This window comes from Saccopteryx bilineata, chromosome 3 (genome assembly GCF_036850765.1).
Source record: "Saccopteryx bilineata isolate mSacBil1 chromosome 3, mSacBil1_pri_phased_curated, whole genome shotgun sequence".
Classification (NCBI taxonomy): domain Eukaryota; kingdom Metazoa; phylum Chordata; class Mammalia; order Chiroptera; family Emballonuridae; genus Saccopteryx; species Saccopteryx bilineata.
In genome coordinates this window covers 147155658-147173156 of record NC_089492.1, presented here as the reverse complement: position 1 = coordinate 147173156, position 17499 = coordinate 147155658, and the positions used below count along the sequence as shown (strand labels likewise).

The 17499-nt window shown below is 43.6% G+C and overlaps 1 protein-coding gene across 3 annotated transcripts in view; it reads right to left on the bottom strand.

The window, feature by feature from the left end:
* MERTK (MER proto-oncogene, tyrosine kinase) overlaps positions 1-17499 on the bottom strand; it is a 128212-nt gene that overhangs the window by 2681 nt on the left and 108032 nt on the right. For all 3 annotated transcript variants that reach the window (XM_066267665.1, XM_066267666.1, XM_066267667.1), the window contains 5 exons: positions 11957-12049; positions 10816-10934; positions 7984-8093; positions 6409-6568; positions 5616-5752 (listed from right to left, as the gene is read on the bottom strand). In XM_066267665.1, coding sequence (XP_066123762.1) covers positions 5616-5752; positions 6409-6568; positions 7984-8093; positions 10816-10934; positions 11957-12049 — 619 coding nt within the window. The remainder of the gene's footprint in view (positions 1-5615; positions 5753-6408; positions 6569-7983; positions 8094-10815; positions 10935-11956; positions 12050-17499) is intronic.

Below are 17499 nucleotides of genomic sequence, written 5' to 3'. Positions count from 1 at the left end.
GATTACTGATATCTTGTGAACAGAAACATGCAATTCCCATATTCACTTGAAATCACGTCATGTAGGACTTTGGCGAATTCTACTAACATGTACAGATAGGTCTCATTCACGTAGATGTCTGACAATCAATATCTGCATTTGTTTACTTTTCAGCTTCTGTCAACAAGGCATGCCCCTGGCCGTATAGCTCAGTTAGTTAGAGTGTCCTCCTAATATGCCAAGATGGTAGGTTAGATCCCCTGAACAGATCATGGCACATATAAAAACCAACTAATGAATGCATAAATAAGTGGAAAAACAGATTGATGTTTCTCTCTCTCTAAAAAAAATAAAAAATAAAAAAAGACAAAAACAAACAAAAAGCCACAAAGCACGAGCTTCTGGAAAGTGGGATCTGCCAGCACTCTGCCCGCGCACAGGACGCCGAGCTCCCCACATCCCCGTGGCAGGCGTGTTTCCCTGAGGAGCCCGATTCCCACCTGGACGTCAGCTCAGCTTTTAGGTTCTCCCTGTTTTATCTCCATGAGACGGTCACGAGACCTGGAAAACAGCTTTTGTTTCTATTATTGAGGTTTTTATGGTACAAATTGATTTGCATGGTTTTCTTGTTTTCCACAGAGCCTTGACTGTCTGCAGTCTGAGATGAGCTTGGAGGAATTCCATCCTTATAGCCACACAGGCCTTTTCATTGGGCCATGAAGGCGCTGTTATTTAATTTACCTTCACTTATTCCGTGTCTTAGGAGAAAGTGTTTACATAATCCAGAAATTTTCAACCCATGGGCTGCAAGAATTTTTAAAACATGCAATACCTGGCTATTTAATCAGGGACTCTGATCTTTTTTCCCTTAGATTGCCAAATTAAAAAATGACAACAGCCAACATGATATCTGTCTGGTATGAATGAATCAAAATTATGCCTATTTTTTGTTGTTGTTTAGATCAGCAAAAAACATATTTTTCGTGTGCCACCAAATTTTAGTAATTAGTCTATGTGTGCCATGAGATGAAAAAGGTTGAAAATCGCTGACATAATCTATGTTCTTCTTCATATAACATGGTAGCAACATCTCTTTCAAAGTTAAGTTTTATTTTACTCTCAATATGTTATCAGATATGTAACAATATAAATATAATTGTGAATACACGATAGCATGTACACTGTCTAAGCTGCTCCCACAAACGGCAACTCCTTGGTGGTGGACCAAGGTGAACAGCAAGGGCCCGGCTCTGGTCAGTAAGAGGAGGGCTGGGATGGTCACTGATTCAATCTCAGGGAAGGAAAGAAAAAACTGTTTGGAAGTTGCCTTTGTAAATGGTCATTTTTGTTTTTCTGTTGTGATTTTATAAAAGATGTCATCATGCAGGTCGCTAGGGCTGAGGATGGGGATTGCTGTCTCATGGGGGCAGAGTTTCAGCTTTCTATGAAAAGTGCTCTGGGGATGACGGTGGTGATGGCTGCACTTACATTACTGAACTGTGCTCTTAAAAACAGTGAAGATAGTACACTTTATATCCTGTGCATTTTTAACACAATTTCTTTTAAAAAAGGAGTTAAGATGCAACCACAGACATTTATAAAATTTATAGATTTATAATTTTGTGCGTATATGTCAGGCACCCTTTTCCCTGGCTCTGAGGACGTCTGAGTGTGTCACATCTTCTCAGAGAAAGGACACCTGAGAGGCAGGCGTCACTACTGCCCGTGTCTCCACAGAGCTGAGCAGGGTCTGAGCTCTGACGCTCGGCCAACGGAAAGCCCCCACTGCTCTCCTTCCTGGGGCCTGAGCTGCCACAGAAGGAAGCAAAGGGACTGATCAGTAAGTAGAGGAGGGTTTCTGAGCAGGGGAAGGTGGGAGTGAGCTGAGGTCCTTATTCACACTGTGATGTCACTGTCATCACCTCCTCATATGTGACAAGGGAGTAAAAACAGCTGATGCCAGGCCCCCAGCCTGGGCTTCTCTGATTTGATGGTATTAGGGGTGGGATCAGAGGGCAGGGGACTTTGAAGGACATCTACTGGTTGATGAGACCCAGAAAGAACAAGGTGGCTTCCCAGTGTCACTGGAGGAAGAGGAAACAAGTGCCAGTGAGCCACAGTGGTCAGCTGTGGAGATGGTCTGAAGGCTACATCCAGGAGGCCATCAACTCAGCTGAGGAAATGTCCTACAGAAAGGACACGGACCTCATGCAGAGCACCCTCTTGGGCCAGGGGAACAGGCCTGCCGCCTGGTCACTCGGAGGTAGGTGACAGTGTGAGAAGAGGCAGCCTCAGAGAGCAGGGCACAAATGCACTCTCTTACATCATTACATTTCTCAGAATTAGACCAACGGGCAAGTAACACAGGGTGAACTTGTCTCAGCTAAGGTTAGACAGCAAGTGGAAGTAAGAAGCTCAGAAGTGTGTCTCATTTTTAAAAGAAAATGCCCCAGATATGGAAACAGAGTCCTCTTTGTTGACCAGCATGCAGACATGACGGGGACCCAAGAAGGAGGTCTTGGTTCAAGCCTGAGGTGCAGAGCCAGCTGGGGGGAAACCACAGGGCCACCTGATCCGCTGACCACCCCGCCACATGGCATGTGCTGGCTCTGCAACTCTCAACTAAAATTTTTTACAGAAAACCGAGTCAGCATTTTTGTTTGACTCTGAGTAAAACATTGAAAAACCACAGTGTGACCCAGCTTAGACCTTGTTAAGACCCCAGATAGTCACTGCAAATACCGACTGCCTGTAGCACACAACAGAAGCTGAGAAAGAAATGGCCACAAAACTCTTCATTCAACATTGTTTGGCTAAAACAGTTTCCTCCTTTTTCAGAAGCAAACACTTCACTCACGTGGCCCTGTCAGAAACCACCATGAAACCCCAAATCTAATTTAATTAGAATTTCAGAATGTTTTTAAAGGCTTAACATGTTTTGTTTTTGTTCTTAATATTATAATTTACAACCACAATAACAATAGCCACCACTGCCAAGCAGGACAAAGCTCTGATCAATAAAGTTTCCTTCTGAAAATTTTCATGCTTATGTGAATTCCCATACCCACATATCAAAATTTGATTTTTGGCCTTAGCCGGTTGGCTCAGTGATAGAATGTCGGCCCAGTGTGTGGAAGTCCCAGGTTCAATTCCCAGTCAGGGTACACAGGAGAAGCGACCATCTGCTTCTTCTCCCCACCCCCAACTTTCTTTCTCTCCTTTCCTTCCATAGCCATGACTCTAGGTTTGAGCAAAGTTGGCCCCAGGCACTGAGGATGGCTCCATGGCCTTGCCTCAGGTGCTAAAATAGCTCAATTGCAGAGCAAATGGAGCAGTGGCCCAGAGAGGCAGAGCTCCGTCTGGTAAAGGGCTTGCCTGGTGGATCCCAGTTGGGGCACATGCAGAAGTCTGTCTCTGCCCCCCCACCTCTCATTTAATAAAAAACAAAGATAATGATAAAAATTTTGATTTTCTCCTGTTAAAAAAAATAAAATTAAAATAACATTTCCTTCTGTTTGTCTTGGACAAGACCTGGGAGGCCAACATACCACTTCACCTAGCCCTCCCACGTGTGAGGAAGCAGGGCCAAAAAGGGTTTGTGTGTGAGTGTGTGCATGTGTGACAGTGGCAGAAGTGTCCCCAAACATGCCCACCCATTTCTTCCAAGACTGAGCTTATGCAGGCCCAAGGTTCTACCCTGTTTCCCCGAAAATAAGACATCTCCTGAAAATAAGACCTAGTGCAATTTTTTTCAAGCTTAGAATCATAAGGCCTCCCCTGAAAATAAGATCTAGCACATTTTTAGGAGCAAAATTAATATAAGACACTGTCTTATTTTGGGGGAAACAGGGTAGATTGTTGTACATGGAAATAGTCACAAGAAATTCTTGATGGAATTCAGTTTGGCTGGTTATGCTGACGTTTGTGATGACATGACTACAGTATATTAATAAATGTTGATTTTTTGTTCAACAATAAATGTGAATTCTTGGTCATGGAATAATAAGACATCTTCTGAAAATAAGACTTAGCACATCCTTAGGAGCAAAAATTAATATACAACACTGTCTTATTTTCAGGAAAACATGGTAAAATCTTGCTGAATATGGAGAAAATATAACTCCTGTTATGTGGAAAGCGACTCAACTCTAGGAAGAGTCACATTACCAGCTCCAGGCAATGCCACAAAAAGTTATTCAGAAGGTCAGCAAGGTGTTTGGGCAGATTGGTCTATAATGATGTTCTGTTACTAACTGGCACCACGACGTGACACTTGCTCTGTGCCTCCTGTGGGCTGAGCACTCTATACACTTCCTTTAACCTTCCTAATACCCCTGAGGAATATATGACTAGACTTTATCTGTGGTGGATAATGAGGCACAGAGGGGTCAAGTAAGCTGCAATGGCTTCCCCTGTGGGAAGCTGGAGGCAGCACATGGCCTTTGTGACCCGTCGGCCTGGCCTTTCCCCATACCACCCACCCTGGAGAGGAGAGGCCTGTCAGGGACGGGCTGTGCACCTTCAGAACGGGGCTCTCACGCCAAGTTGAGCACCTGGTCTCCCAGACAGTTATTATTATTATTAAAATTTTTATTTTTATTTTTATTTATTCATTTTTTTTTAGAGAGGAGAGAGAGGGGGAGAGAGACAGACAGAGAGGGAGATAGAGCAGAGAGAGACAGAGAGAGAGAAGGGGGGAGGAGCTGGAAACATCAACTCCCATATGTGCCTTGACCAGGCAAGCCCAGGGTTTCGAACCGGCGACCTCAGCATTTCCAGGTCGAGGCTTTATCCACTGCACCACCACAAGTCAGGCACATTATTACTATTTTTTAAGAGAGTCAGAGAGAGGGATAGATAGGGACAGACAGACAGGAATGGAGAGAGATGAGAAGCATCAATCATCAGTTTTTCACTGCGACACCTTAGTTGTTCATTGATTGCTCTCTCATATGTGCCTTGACCAGGGACCTTCAGCAGACTGAGTAACTCCTTGCTGGAGCCAGCGACCTTGGGTCCAAGCTGGTGAGCTTTTAGCTCAAGCCAGATGAGCCCGCGCTTAAGCTGGCGACCTCGGGGTCTCGAACCTGGGTCCTTCCGCATCCCAGTCTGATGTTCTATCCACTGCGCCACCACCTGGTCAGGCTCAGACAGTTTTAAGGGCCCACTTTGTTTCGAAAGACATGTCCAGGCATAGAGCTGAGGAACTGCACTGTTAGAATATCCCCCACTCAATTCTGATGACCAGCCTGGCACAGAGCTATGGGCTCAGGTTTCTAAATTTTCTGATTAAGGACATTATTGTGGTTTGTTTGCTTGAAATGCTGAACAGGAAGAGAAGGATGATGGCAGCACAAGAGGGTAGATGCTCCTGCAGGTACCACATGTACTATGAAGTCAACCTATTTCTCTAGGATGCATTTCAGAGAGGCCCGCAGACCTGGAGAAAGTGGGGTCACTGCACAGGTGCATGCACCATCTCTCACACCTGGAAGGGCTTTGGCCTGGCTGTGCCACCTCTGCACACAGCCTAGCTAAATGTGTCCCCTCCCCCTGTGACTGTGTGTCCCCAGGTCTCTGAAGACCCACTGGCTGGCCCTTGTAGGTTGCATGGTGACACTGAGAAGCTCACTCACAGTTCGTCCAGGCAGTCCTCTGGCTGCTTCAACCTGTGGCCGTGGAGAAGATAATCATAGATCTCATGGTTCTGGACACCGGGGTAGGGCGTCATCCCCCGAGTGGCAATTTCCCACATGGTTACGCCAAATGCCCACTGAAAACAAAGTGGCAAGAAGTTCAAATGTGAGTCTTTTAGAACAGCTGAATGGACCTTTTCATTCCGAAAGGTCATTTCCTTTAAGCCATGATGGCTGCACACAAAGCTGACAATTATGTCTGGGACACGCTGCTCTCCCAACACGGTAGTAACGCGGGTGGGAGCATCACAGTTCCCATTTTCTAATAGTGCTGTTCCAGGAAGTCTGACAAAGGCAGAGAGAATCTCCCGCCATGTCAATGCTCGCTTGGGCCACTGTTGTCATCAAGTGTTCTTGCTCATCTCTGGTTGAGGGGATGACTACACAGAACCTTTTATGAGCATTTTGGTCCCCTAGAGCCACTGGATGAATTTATTGAATTTAGTATGAAAATGAAATATCTTAGCAGTGGTTGGTAAGTCACTATGTTGTAGCAAAGAAAAATGGAAATAAATTAAGGGCCTGTGCAAAGACAGATCTTTTGACTGCCAGGAGACTTCCCTAGAATTAACGGTGCCACCTGAATTAGTGTCCAGCAATAAATAAGAGAGATGTGAGCGCACTCCCAATCCTCAGTTTATCAGAATAAAATGTTTGGCAACACCAGCGAGGTCACTTCATTCAGCGGGGTTCATCTCTGACACTAAACATCCCGAATCAAAACTGTCCCTACCACGTCACTTTTACTGGTGTAGACTCGGTCCGCGAGGCTCTCTATGGCAATCCACTTCACAGGCATCTTGGCAATGCGGCCTTGGCGGTAATAATCCCCACTGTAAATCTTCTTAGAGAGGCCAAAGTCTGCGACACACACAGTCATGTCATCTCGCAGCCTACAGAGAAGGAGTCAAGTTCAGCGACATCACAGGCAAAGCCCTAGAGCATCTGCACCACATGCAGGTGAAAACACGCACAGTAAGCAACCCAAAGATATAAAGCCCGCCAGCCTGTGAGGGTCCTGCTTGGGGACCAACAGCAGAGCAAGCAAGGGAGGCTGGGGGAGACAGAATCATGTACCCTTTGGACTGTGTGGTGATAAGGCCACCTGTGGAGGGGACAGAGGAGCTAGCTGTACAGCAGAAGCACAAGTCCAGCTCAAATCCAGTGACTTTGGTGACTCAATGAGTGTCCTAGCAGCCTTCCTGCCTAAAGTCTAGAAGCAGCACCGGCTCTGTGAATCAAGGGAGGCTCCTGGCAGCCTGGGTGAGGAAGGCAAGACTATCCCATAAGAGGGGGACCTTGGGCTCCCTGCAAAGATGGGCAGGTGGTATTTGAAGAGTTATTCAGAACACTACTAAAGTGATACAATCACATTTATAGCCTGATTTGTTAAGATAGATCCTAGACAAGAAGGAGTAGGAAGAGAAGAAATGAGTGGTCTAGAAAGAGGGAGACGACTTGTCCCTGTTGACCTGACACTGATTTAAAACTGGATGTCCCATGTCCTAGGACACCCAGAGTTCTGGGCACACTGACCGCTGGCTACCCTACCTTGTAGGAAAAACATGAAGGAATTAAGGGGTAAAATTTTTTTCATAGGTCTTCCTCCGTGGTAGAAAAATTATTTAAATAAAAAACAACAACAAGACCCTTCTGGGCTTTCAAAAATGAGGTGACAGTGGCAGGGGACTGAGGGTGGGGCTGGTCACGAGTGATGGCAAACCCCACTGTCACCTCTCCAACCAGGAAAAGCAAATAAAAGCAACACATTTAAGGAACATTCCCCCTTTCTGAAACAGTAAACATAATATCAAGGCATAGTTGTTGTTTTGAAGATTTACAGCAGCTCATGGCTCTGTTGGGCAGGGTGAAGAGGCAGGGAGAGCTCGGGCTCAAAGTTCTCAGGTAGGTCCTTGCCACTCTGGCTGGCGTGTCCACAGGACAGAGCATGCTCACAAGGCAGCATCACGAGAACTTAGTGGCAGACTTTTGTGACTTTTATTACTGTCTTCATGATTAGCTGGCATGTATAACTGGGCCCACAGCCAGCTGATAGCTACAAGCAAGGATGACAAGGGTCTTACCCCATCCTCCTAGGTCATGAGTGTGAAAATAAAAACATAGTCACAGGAAAATGTTTTGGAGACAGTGAAAACCTCCGAGCACAAGACCAGGCACACATCAGAGCCATAGGAATTCCATCTCCAGAACCTCACCCTCCTCCTACTGGAACAGTAACTGGACATTAGAACACCCTCCCCCCCCCTACCGTGTAGTCCAACCCCTCCGGATGCACCAGGACCCTTACATGCAGTTTCGAGCTGCTAAGTCTCGATGAAGGAAGTTCCTGTTGCTCAGGTACTCCATTCCCTGGGCAATGTCCACCATGAACTTCACCAGTGTCTGCACAGGAATGTGCTGGGGGACAAAGCAAGAAGCAAGATTAATTTTTAAGAGGAAATCTGCAAGATATCTCTGTCTGGGGAAACACCGTGTTTTTACCTCTTAAATATTTGGCTGTAAAACATGGGAACAAACCTTTCATGTCCAAATCACTAATAGCACAAATAAGGTTTTAAAAAAGAAATGAAAAAAAAATCCCCACCAAAAAACAAGCCCTGACACAGTTTGGCAAATATCACAATTTTTCTCCTCATGTTTAAAAGTATTGACAGTGAATAACATTCACTTCCCAAGTTACAAGATGAAATGGGACCCGAGAGCACAGACAGGAGACACAGGGTGCCCTGGCTTTCATGCAGGGGGATGTGTGTGGAGGGACTTCTAATATTCTGAGGAAAAAGCCCACTTTGATGGAGCTGTTTCCAACTGTGCACCCACATCTGCTATCCCTTATGCCTGAAATGTTTTGAAGATACTTCCTTTTTTAAGAGAGCAATTAGGAGGTTCTTCGCCCCTTACCACAGGAGTTTTCATTTTCGTTTCTCGAGGACCCTCCTGTAAGTTCAGCAGTCTAGTGTTTTCTCCTTGCTGGAAAAGCACATGAGACTGCTGTGACTATCCAGGGTGGTGATCCTGAGGATTGGGAAGGAAACAGCCCCCTACAGTAGCTGCATGTATGAACAATCAGAGTTTCTAGAGAAGGCTTTACCAGTTCCCAGCGACCGTGAACAGGTCCGTCCATGACATCCCCTCCCCAACACACTGGATTTGTCATGGCTTATTCTGTTTGGCATGGGATTTCCAAAGTGGTACTAACAAAGGCACTGAATTTTTTTTTTTTTTTTTTTTTTCTTACAGAGGCAGAGATAGACAGGGACAGACAGACAGGAACGGAGAGCGATGAGAAGCATCAATCATCAGTTTCTCGTTGCGCGTTGCGACCTCTTAGTTGTTCATTGATTGCTTTCTCACATGTGCCTTGACCGTGGGCCTCCAGCAGACCGAGTAACCCCCTGCTGGAGCCAGCAACCTTGGGTCCAAGCTGGTGAGCTCTTTGCTCAAGCCAGATGAGCCCGCGCTCAAGCTGGCGACCTCGGGGTCTCGAACCTGGGTCCTTCCGCATCCCAGTTCGACGCTCTATCCACTGCGCCACCACCTGGTCAGGCGCCACTGAATTTTTAATGATTTATATTTCCCAGCCAAGACCTGTGTCAATCACATATGGTATATACAACAAAATACTGTAATTATCCTTCACCCTTACATAATGGAGTTATTTTTAAAAAAAGGTAAACAAATCAGGAGGAAAGTCTTATGCCTATGTTGTGTATATCTGGGGCTTTAATTGTCCGGATGCTCATTTCCAAGAATGGATTTGGGTACTGAGAAATATCAAATCTGCTGATGTTTATAAAGGTATAGTAAGTGTCAGATACTACTCATTTGTGTTATTTTTTTCCTTGAACAACGATTTTATTCTTGCAAACTGTGTTCAAAAGTCATTTAAAAGATAATTGTGTGGTAGAACTAATATATAAATGAGTTCATCAGGGTTGCAGAACACTCGATTTATCTACAAAAATCAACTGTATTTCTATACACTAGCAATGAACAATCTGAAAATGAAATAGAGAAAGTTTATCTACAAAAGAACCAAAGATAAAACACTTAGGAATAAATTTAACAAAAGAAGTACAAAACTTACTCTCTGGCAACAACAAAACAAAAGAAACGAAAGAGCTAAATAAACAAAATGGCAGGCTTCATTCCTGGACCAGAAGATGAGGCCAGGATGGCACGGAGGCCCCATGGGAGCACATTATGTAATGGAGACCGAGTCCTGGGCCACATTAGAGGGAATGGAAAACATTTATTTCCAAAAAATTGAGCAAATGGCAAAGGAAAAACCTGAGTAAAAGCTTGATTTTTCAGTTTCTCTATGCATTTTGTGACTTCCAGCTGTATCTGTGGTAGCAAAAGTACTAAAATATGGAAATATATTCCTTTTTCCTATTAATAAAACATGGGAGTGAGTTTCCAATATTGGAGATACACTTGTATTTTTGCAAAAAAAAGAAACTATTCATTAGCCAGTAAAATGTAGCGTTATTTGTTGCTCGTATTTTGTTCAAAAGAGCATAAGACAACAGCAGTGCTTTTGGCTGGAATAGACGAGCTGATTCTAAAATTATACAGGAGCACAACAAAATCAGAAAAACTAAAACAATTCTGGAAAGAGGGATAAGTCTGGAGGAATCACGCTACCCGATTCTAAGACTTATAATAAAGCTACAACAATTGAGACGCATTCTGATCCCGAGGATGGAGGGGCTTGTGATAAAGATAAAGATGGATGGGGAAGTTCACCCTCAGAGTCTCGGACAAACATTTCGGGCACCTTCCCTCTGAAAACTGAGACAGGTCATGCACCCAGGGACTTCAGAGTGAACAAGTAAAAAAAGACGCCTTCAAAAGAGAGAGAGCACTGACAGCACAAGGGCCCCCCTGACTCCACTGCCAGCATATGAGACTGCTCCCCGCTGGCCTCCTCCCCATAAACAGGAACAGGGGACCTGGGAGCAGGCCTGCTGTGAAGATAGACACCCCATTTCAACCCCTGGCGCACACAGTGAGCACCAAACAAAGGCTAACATCCTTGCCTTCCCCCTTTTATTTTCAAGGTCAGATGATGAAGTTGTTCAGGACTTGTCAGGCCATGCAATGGGTAATTAATTACCTTTGAACCTGTCTCCAGCCGGGAGTAGAGTAAGTAGGTATGTAGGTCACCATATTTCATGAAGGGTAAAATCACCATAGGTTTTGGGGTGCCTTGAGAGCCCATTTCTATACAAACACCTGAAATCAAGAGCAGAATTAGTTACAAAGAGCCCTTGTTAGCAGCAACCAGAAAAAGCACAGCAGGAGCAGCCAAATTGAAACCATGTGCTTCCAAGTGAACAGTTAAAAAAAACAAACATACACTGTTTTCTAGAATATGGAATGCACAATGGGTCCACATCGTGGTACTTTTTCCCTTTCAGATCAGTGCCAGTCTTTGCATGACAGCTCCCAAAAATTAATCTATAAAAAGTACAGCCCCCGAGAGACCTGTGGAGTTTTTGCTATACTGAGTCTAAGTGAGGGGCAGTGACTGCATTAGAATTCCAGAGCAAACTAGTTTCATGTGATGGTTAAATACTTAATTGTATGAAGACATGCCCTGAAACCAAATGCTACAACTACAAAATCATTTTGAAAGCCATTAGGTAAAATCCACATCCCTACATTTTAACGGTTACACACAGGAAAAGCTGCAACCCCATTTATCATGGAATTCTACAGCTAGAGCCTGTCACCTGATACCAGGCTTGCAAAGCTCTTGCACATTGCGGTGCAATTACAAAGCACCATTGTTCTCAGTTGGCTGAGGTCCATAGTTGCAAATGAGTAACAGAAGTTTCTTTGACATGATATTATATCCAAACATTAGTTTTCACATCTCTCTTAAGTGTCAAAGACACTTTGAAAGTTCCCCAAAGAATTTAGCATTTATTAAATTGCAAGAAGCAAGAACAAGTCATTAGAATATTTAATTATTTTCTGGCTGCTCTCCCCTTGGCAGTGCCACTCACATGGCGACCCCTGGAACTTCATCTTCCCTTTTGTGTTTTTTAGTTAACGAGCTAAAAGCCAAATTCTGACATTAAATCATGTCCCATGTTTACCTATTTTCACCACCAGCCTCTGAAAATGTAATGGGGAGCCTTTTGGGTGAAAAACCCCATGTTATAAATTACTTTGGGTTGTATCAGGTTTCCCTTTGGCACAGCATGCAGCGCTGACCCTTCTGGCCGCCAGAACTGCACTTATCAAGGTACCTAGCAGTCGGATGACGTTCGGGTGGCTGAAATCCTTCATGCACGCGGCCTCACTGAGGAACTCCTCGATCTCTCGCTGAGAAAAGCTGTCCACTGAAAGAAGAGATGGGAAACCTCAGGCACGAGCAATGTGCTCCAGGAAGGGGAGGGGCAACAGCAATTTTGTTTTCTAAAACTGAAATCAGGAAAAGATAAAACTGTAGCAACAGTAAAGAGATGAGTGGTTGTCGGGCTGGATGGCGGGCATAAAGAGGAGTGCATGGGCAATTTCAGGGTGATGAAACATCTGTAGGACACTGATGGTGGACATATGATATCATGCACTTGTCAAACCCACAGAATGTGCAACACAGGGTGAACGCTAATGTGAGCTATGGACTTCAGTCATTACCATATGAATGTGGGTTCACATACAGTAAAACCTGCACTGTGCTGATGAAGATGTTAGTGATGGGGGCGTGTGGAAGAGGGTGCATGGCAACTCTCTACTTGCTGCCCAATTTTTCTATAAACCGTTTAAGACTGCTCTGAAATTTTAAATAGATTCGTTAAAAAAATCAAAAAACTAACACCAAATCCAACTGATCCATTGATAACAGTTTGGCCTTAAAAAAAAAAAAAAAGAGAAGGAACACATACATGCCTTTCTCTTTCAGTGTGCCTTGCAAATCTGGCTGCCTGGTTTTGTCTCGTGAACTAAGTACACTGTCATACCAAGTTTCTAGAATTAAACCAACTTAAGAGAGACATTTAAAATTCTATCCCATGTTAAGTGGCATAAGCCTGTGACAAGAGGACACACACTGTGTGATCCCACTTGAATGAGGTAGGTAGAGGAGTCATATCCATAGACAGAAGTAGAATGGAGGGTTGCTGGGGAGCGTTGAGAGTTGTTTAACAAACCAAGTTTCAGTTTTGCAAGATGAAAAAGTTTGGGAGATGACAGTGGTGATGTTTGCACAACAACGTGAATGTATAAATACTTAATGCTACCTAAGTAAAAAATGGTTAGGATGTTATGTGTATTTTACCACAATTAAAACCAAACAAAAACACACATAAAGCCAGGTGTGCTTTAGGGAACCTGCTGTAACAGGGTACAAGGATGAACTAAAGCCACATGAGAGCATCTAGCACACTGTCGCACACTGTCTGTACATCCTGTGGCTTTAATATATATTAATCCTCCTATAAAAACAAGTCTCAAAAATATAAAAAAGAATTCTATATAAATCCTAGAAGAAAACATAGGCAGTAAAATCTTGGACATTTCTTGTAGCAAAATTTTTTCTGACATGCAAATAATAATAATAATTGTTATTCTATAGACCTGCAAAATGCCTGCCATTTAACGCTCATGTTTAGGGGGGAGACAAGATGGCGCTGGAGTAGGCGAACGTACCAGCATCTACCTCCCAGAACCAATGTGGATTACAAACTAATTTTATGAACTATCAACTGGAAAAACCAACTTTGGACTAAACTAAAAGGACTCTTCAACCCAGGAACGCTGAAGAAGCCACCCAGAGACTGGTAGGAAAAGCGGAAACGCGGAGAGGGCTGCCCAGCTTCTCGGAGCGAACAGCAGCAGGGAGAGACTCGCGTGGCGGGAAGTGAGTTTAGCAGAGGGGAAAGGGTCCTGAGCCCCAGGAACAAAGCCCCAGCCTGCAGCCCCAGAGCCCAGAAGAAGCGTAAGGACAGTATTTAGCTGGAAACAAGTCAGGATACTGTTTGTGAGAGAGTCTGATTTCTCAGACCCAGGATCCTTCTTAAAGGGACCACGCAGAACATCTCTCTCACAAACACTCACCCGGGGCTCCTGGAGACGGATGGAGAGGGGAGAGAACCACAGTAACAGGAAGAGAGTGCAATCTAGGAGGCATAGGGAGAAACATTTTTGGGAGATAGCCACTCTAACCCCTGGGACGAGTCACTCCCCAAAGCTGAAGTGAATATTTCCCCCAGAAACAGCAATACCAGCAAAGGGAAGCAGGAGAGCAGCCAAACAAGCTCCCCCGCGGCATTCAGAGCAGAGTCGCATAGAAGGAGGGAGCTTTCGGGTCTACAGTAGTGAGTCTTAGGGTCCAAGCTGCAACGCCCCCACCCACACGGCTGAGGGCGCACCGGAGAGCGGGCGGCAGCGGGAGACAAAAGCGCGGTTCTGCTGGCAGGGGCGGAAGCCGGCTAGCCACCAGTGGGCTCAGGTGTGAGCTCAATCTTGCCCGGCTAGGGAGAAGGGGGCGTGCAAAAGCGGCTCAGCTGCCGGCAGCCTGTAATCCAGCCTCCGGGAGAAGGGCAGGAAACCCAGAAAGGGTAGAAACCAGCCCCGGAGCAAGGGCAGAGGAGCACATCCCTGCCCCGCCTGTGCAACCCAGGCTTGTGTCTGACTTGGTAGCAGGCTCCTCCCGTGGGGGTGGAGCCAAAAGCCCAGAAGAGGCGGAGTTCCGCTACGAAGCTGAGCTTGGGCACGCAGCCTTTCCTGGTGGTAGAGCCAAGGCTAGCAGCTGTTCCTTGAGTGGGATCATCCTGCAAAGGCAGGGCGAAAGCTCGGAAACAGGCGGAGACCCGCAGCTGAGCAAAGGTGCTCGCCAGGGCCCTCAGGACCGAGCATAACATCACACATGGGGGTGGGGCAAAGGCCAAGGCCACCAACCCTTGTGCACCCGAGCACGTGATCACAGCCACTCTCGTGAAGAGAAAATGCGGAGGCAGAGAAATACAACACAAATAAACCAAGAGAAATCCCCAGAAAAGGACCTAAGTGAATTGGATATAACCAAATTACCAGCTGCAGAGTTTAAAATAACGATTGTTAGGATGCTCAAAGATATTAGAACCACCATAGATGGCCATTACGAAAACCTAAATAAAGAGATAACAAATATAAAAAAGGACATTGAAATAATAAAAAAGAATCAGACAGAAATGACAAATACAATATCTGAAATAAAGAATACAATGGAAGGAATTAAAAGCAGGATGGATGAAGCAGAGAATCGAATCAGTGAGTTAGAGGACACAATAAATAAAGGCATAGAAGCAGAGCAGAAAAAAGAAAAGAGACTCAAAAAGTCTGAGGAAACTCTAAGAGAGCTCTGTGACAACATGAAGAGAAATAACATCCGCATCATAGGGGTTCCTGAAGAAGAAGAGAAAGAACAAGGGATAGAGACTTTGTTCAAACATATTATAGCGGAAAACTTCCCCCAATTAAGGCAGGAAAATATTTCACATGTTCAGGAAGCACAGAGAACTCCATTAAGGAGAAACCCAAAGAAATCAACACCAAGACACATCATAATTAAATTACCAAAGCTAAATGATAAAGAGAAAATATTAAAAGCTGCTAGAGAAAAAAAGACAATCACCTACAAAGGAGCCCCCATAAGGATGACTTCTGACTTCTCAACAGAAACACTTGAGGCCAGAAGGGAATGGCAAGAAATATTCAAAGTAATGCAGAACAAGAACCTACAACCAAGACTACTTTATCCAGCAAGGCTATCATTTAAAATTGAAGGAGAAATAAAAAGCTTTACAGACAAAAAAAAACTAAAGGATTTCACTACAACCAAACCAAGGCTGCAAGAAATGCTAAGAGACCTGTTGTAAACAGATCAAAGGAAAAAAAGAATATAGCAAAAGAGAAAAACAGTTTTAAAGAAAAAAAATGGCAATAAACAATTACATATCAGTAATAACCTTAAATGTTAATGGATTAAACGATCCGATCAAGAGACATAGGGTAGCTGCGTGGATAAGAAAACAGGACCCATACATATGCTGTCTACAAGAGACACACCTTAAATCAAAAGATGCACACAGACTGAAGATAAAAGGATGGAAAAAAAATATTTCACGCAAATGGAAATGAAAAAAAAGCTGGGGTAGCAATACTTATATCAGACAAAATGGACTTTAGAACAAAGACCATAGTTAGAGATAAAGAAGGTCAATACATAATGATAAAGGGAGCAATCCAAAAAGAAGATATAACCATTATAAATATCTACGCACCTAATATAGGAGCACCTAAATATATAAAGCAGACTTTGATAGACTTAAAGGGCGAGATCAATAGCAATACTATAATAGTAGGAGATTTCAATACCCCATTAACATCATTAGATAGGTCCTCAAGAAAGAAAATTAACAAAGAAACAGCAGACTTAAAGGACATATTAGATGAACTCGATTTAATAGATATCTTCAGAACCTTTCACCCTAAAAGAGCAGAATATACATTCTTTTCAAGCGCTCATGGGACATTCTCTAGAATAGACCACATGTTAGGGCACAAAAGCGGGCTCAACAAATTTAAGAAGATTGAAATCATATCGAACACTTTCTCTGATCACAATGGCATTAAACTAGAAATCAACCACAATAGAAAAATTGAAAAACATTCAAACACTTGGAAACTAAATAGCACGTTATTAAACAATGAATGGGTTAACATTGAGATCAAAGAAGAAATTAAAAAATTCCTAGAAACAAACGATAATGAGCATACATCAACTCAAAATTTATGGGACACAGCAAAAGCAGTCCTGAGAGGGAAGTTTATAGCATTACAGGCATACCTCAAGAAGCTAGAAAAAGCTCAAATTAACAACTTAACCCTGCATCTAAAAGAACTAGAAAAAGAACAGCAAGTAAAGCCCAGAGCTAGTAGAAGGAAGGAAATAATAAAGATCAGAGCAGAAATAAGTGACATAGAGGCTAAAGAAACAATACAGAGGATCAATGAAACCAGGAGCTGGTTCTTTGAAAAGGTAAACAAGATCGATGAACCTTTAACAAGACTCACCAAGAAAAAAAGAGAGAGGACTCAAATAAATAAAATTAGAAACGAGAGTGGAGAAATAGCAACTGACACAACAGAAATACAAAATATTGTAAGAAAATACTATGAAGAACTGTACGCCAAAAAACTAGACAACCTAGATGAAATGGACAAATTGCTTGAATCATATAATCTTCCAAAAATCAACCTGGAAGAATCAGAAAACCTAAACAGACCAATTACAACAAATGAGATTGAAACAGCTATCAAAAAACTCCCAAAAAAGAAAAGTCCTGGGCCTGATGGCTTCACAAGTGAATTCTACCAAATATTCAAAGAAGAACGAACTCCTATCCTTCTCAAGCTATTTCAAAAAATTCAAGAGGAAGGAAGACTTCCAAACTCCTTTTATGAGGCGAGCATAATTCTGATTCCAAAACCAGGCAAAGACAACACAAAAAAAGAAAATTATAGGCCAATATCCCTGATGAACTTAGATGCAAAAATCCTCAATAAAATCTTAGCAAACCGGATCCAGCAATATATGGAAAAAATCATACACCATGATCAAGTAGGATTTATTCTTGGGAGGCAAGGCTGGTACAATATTCGCAAATCAATCAATGTGATTCATCACATAAACAAAAGAGAGGAGAAAAACCACATGATAATTTCAATAGATGCAGAAAAAGCATTTGATAAAGTCCAGCACCCATTCATGATCAAAACTCTCAGCAAAGTGGGAATACAGGGAACA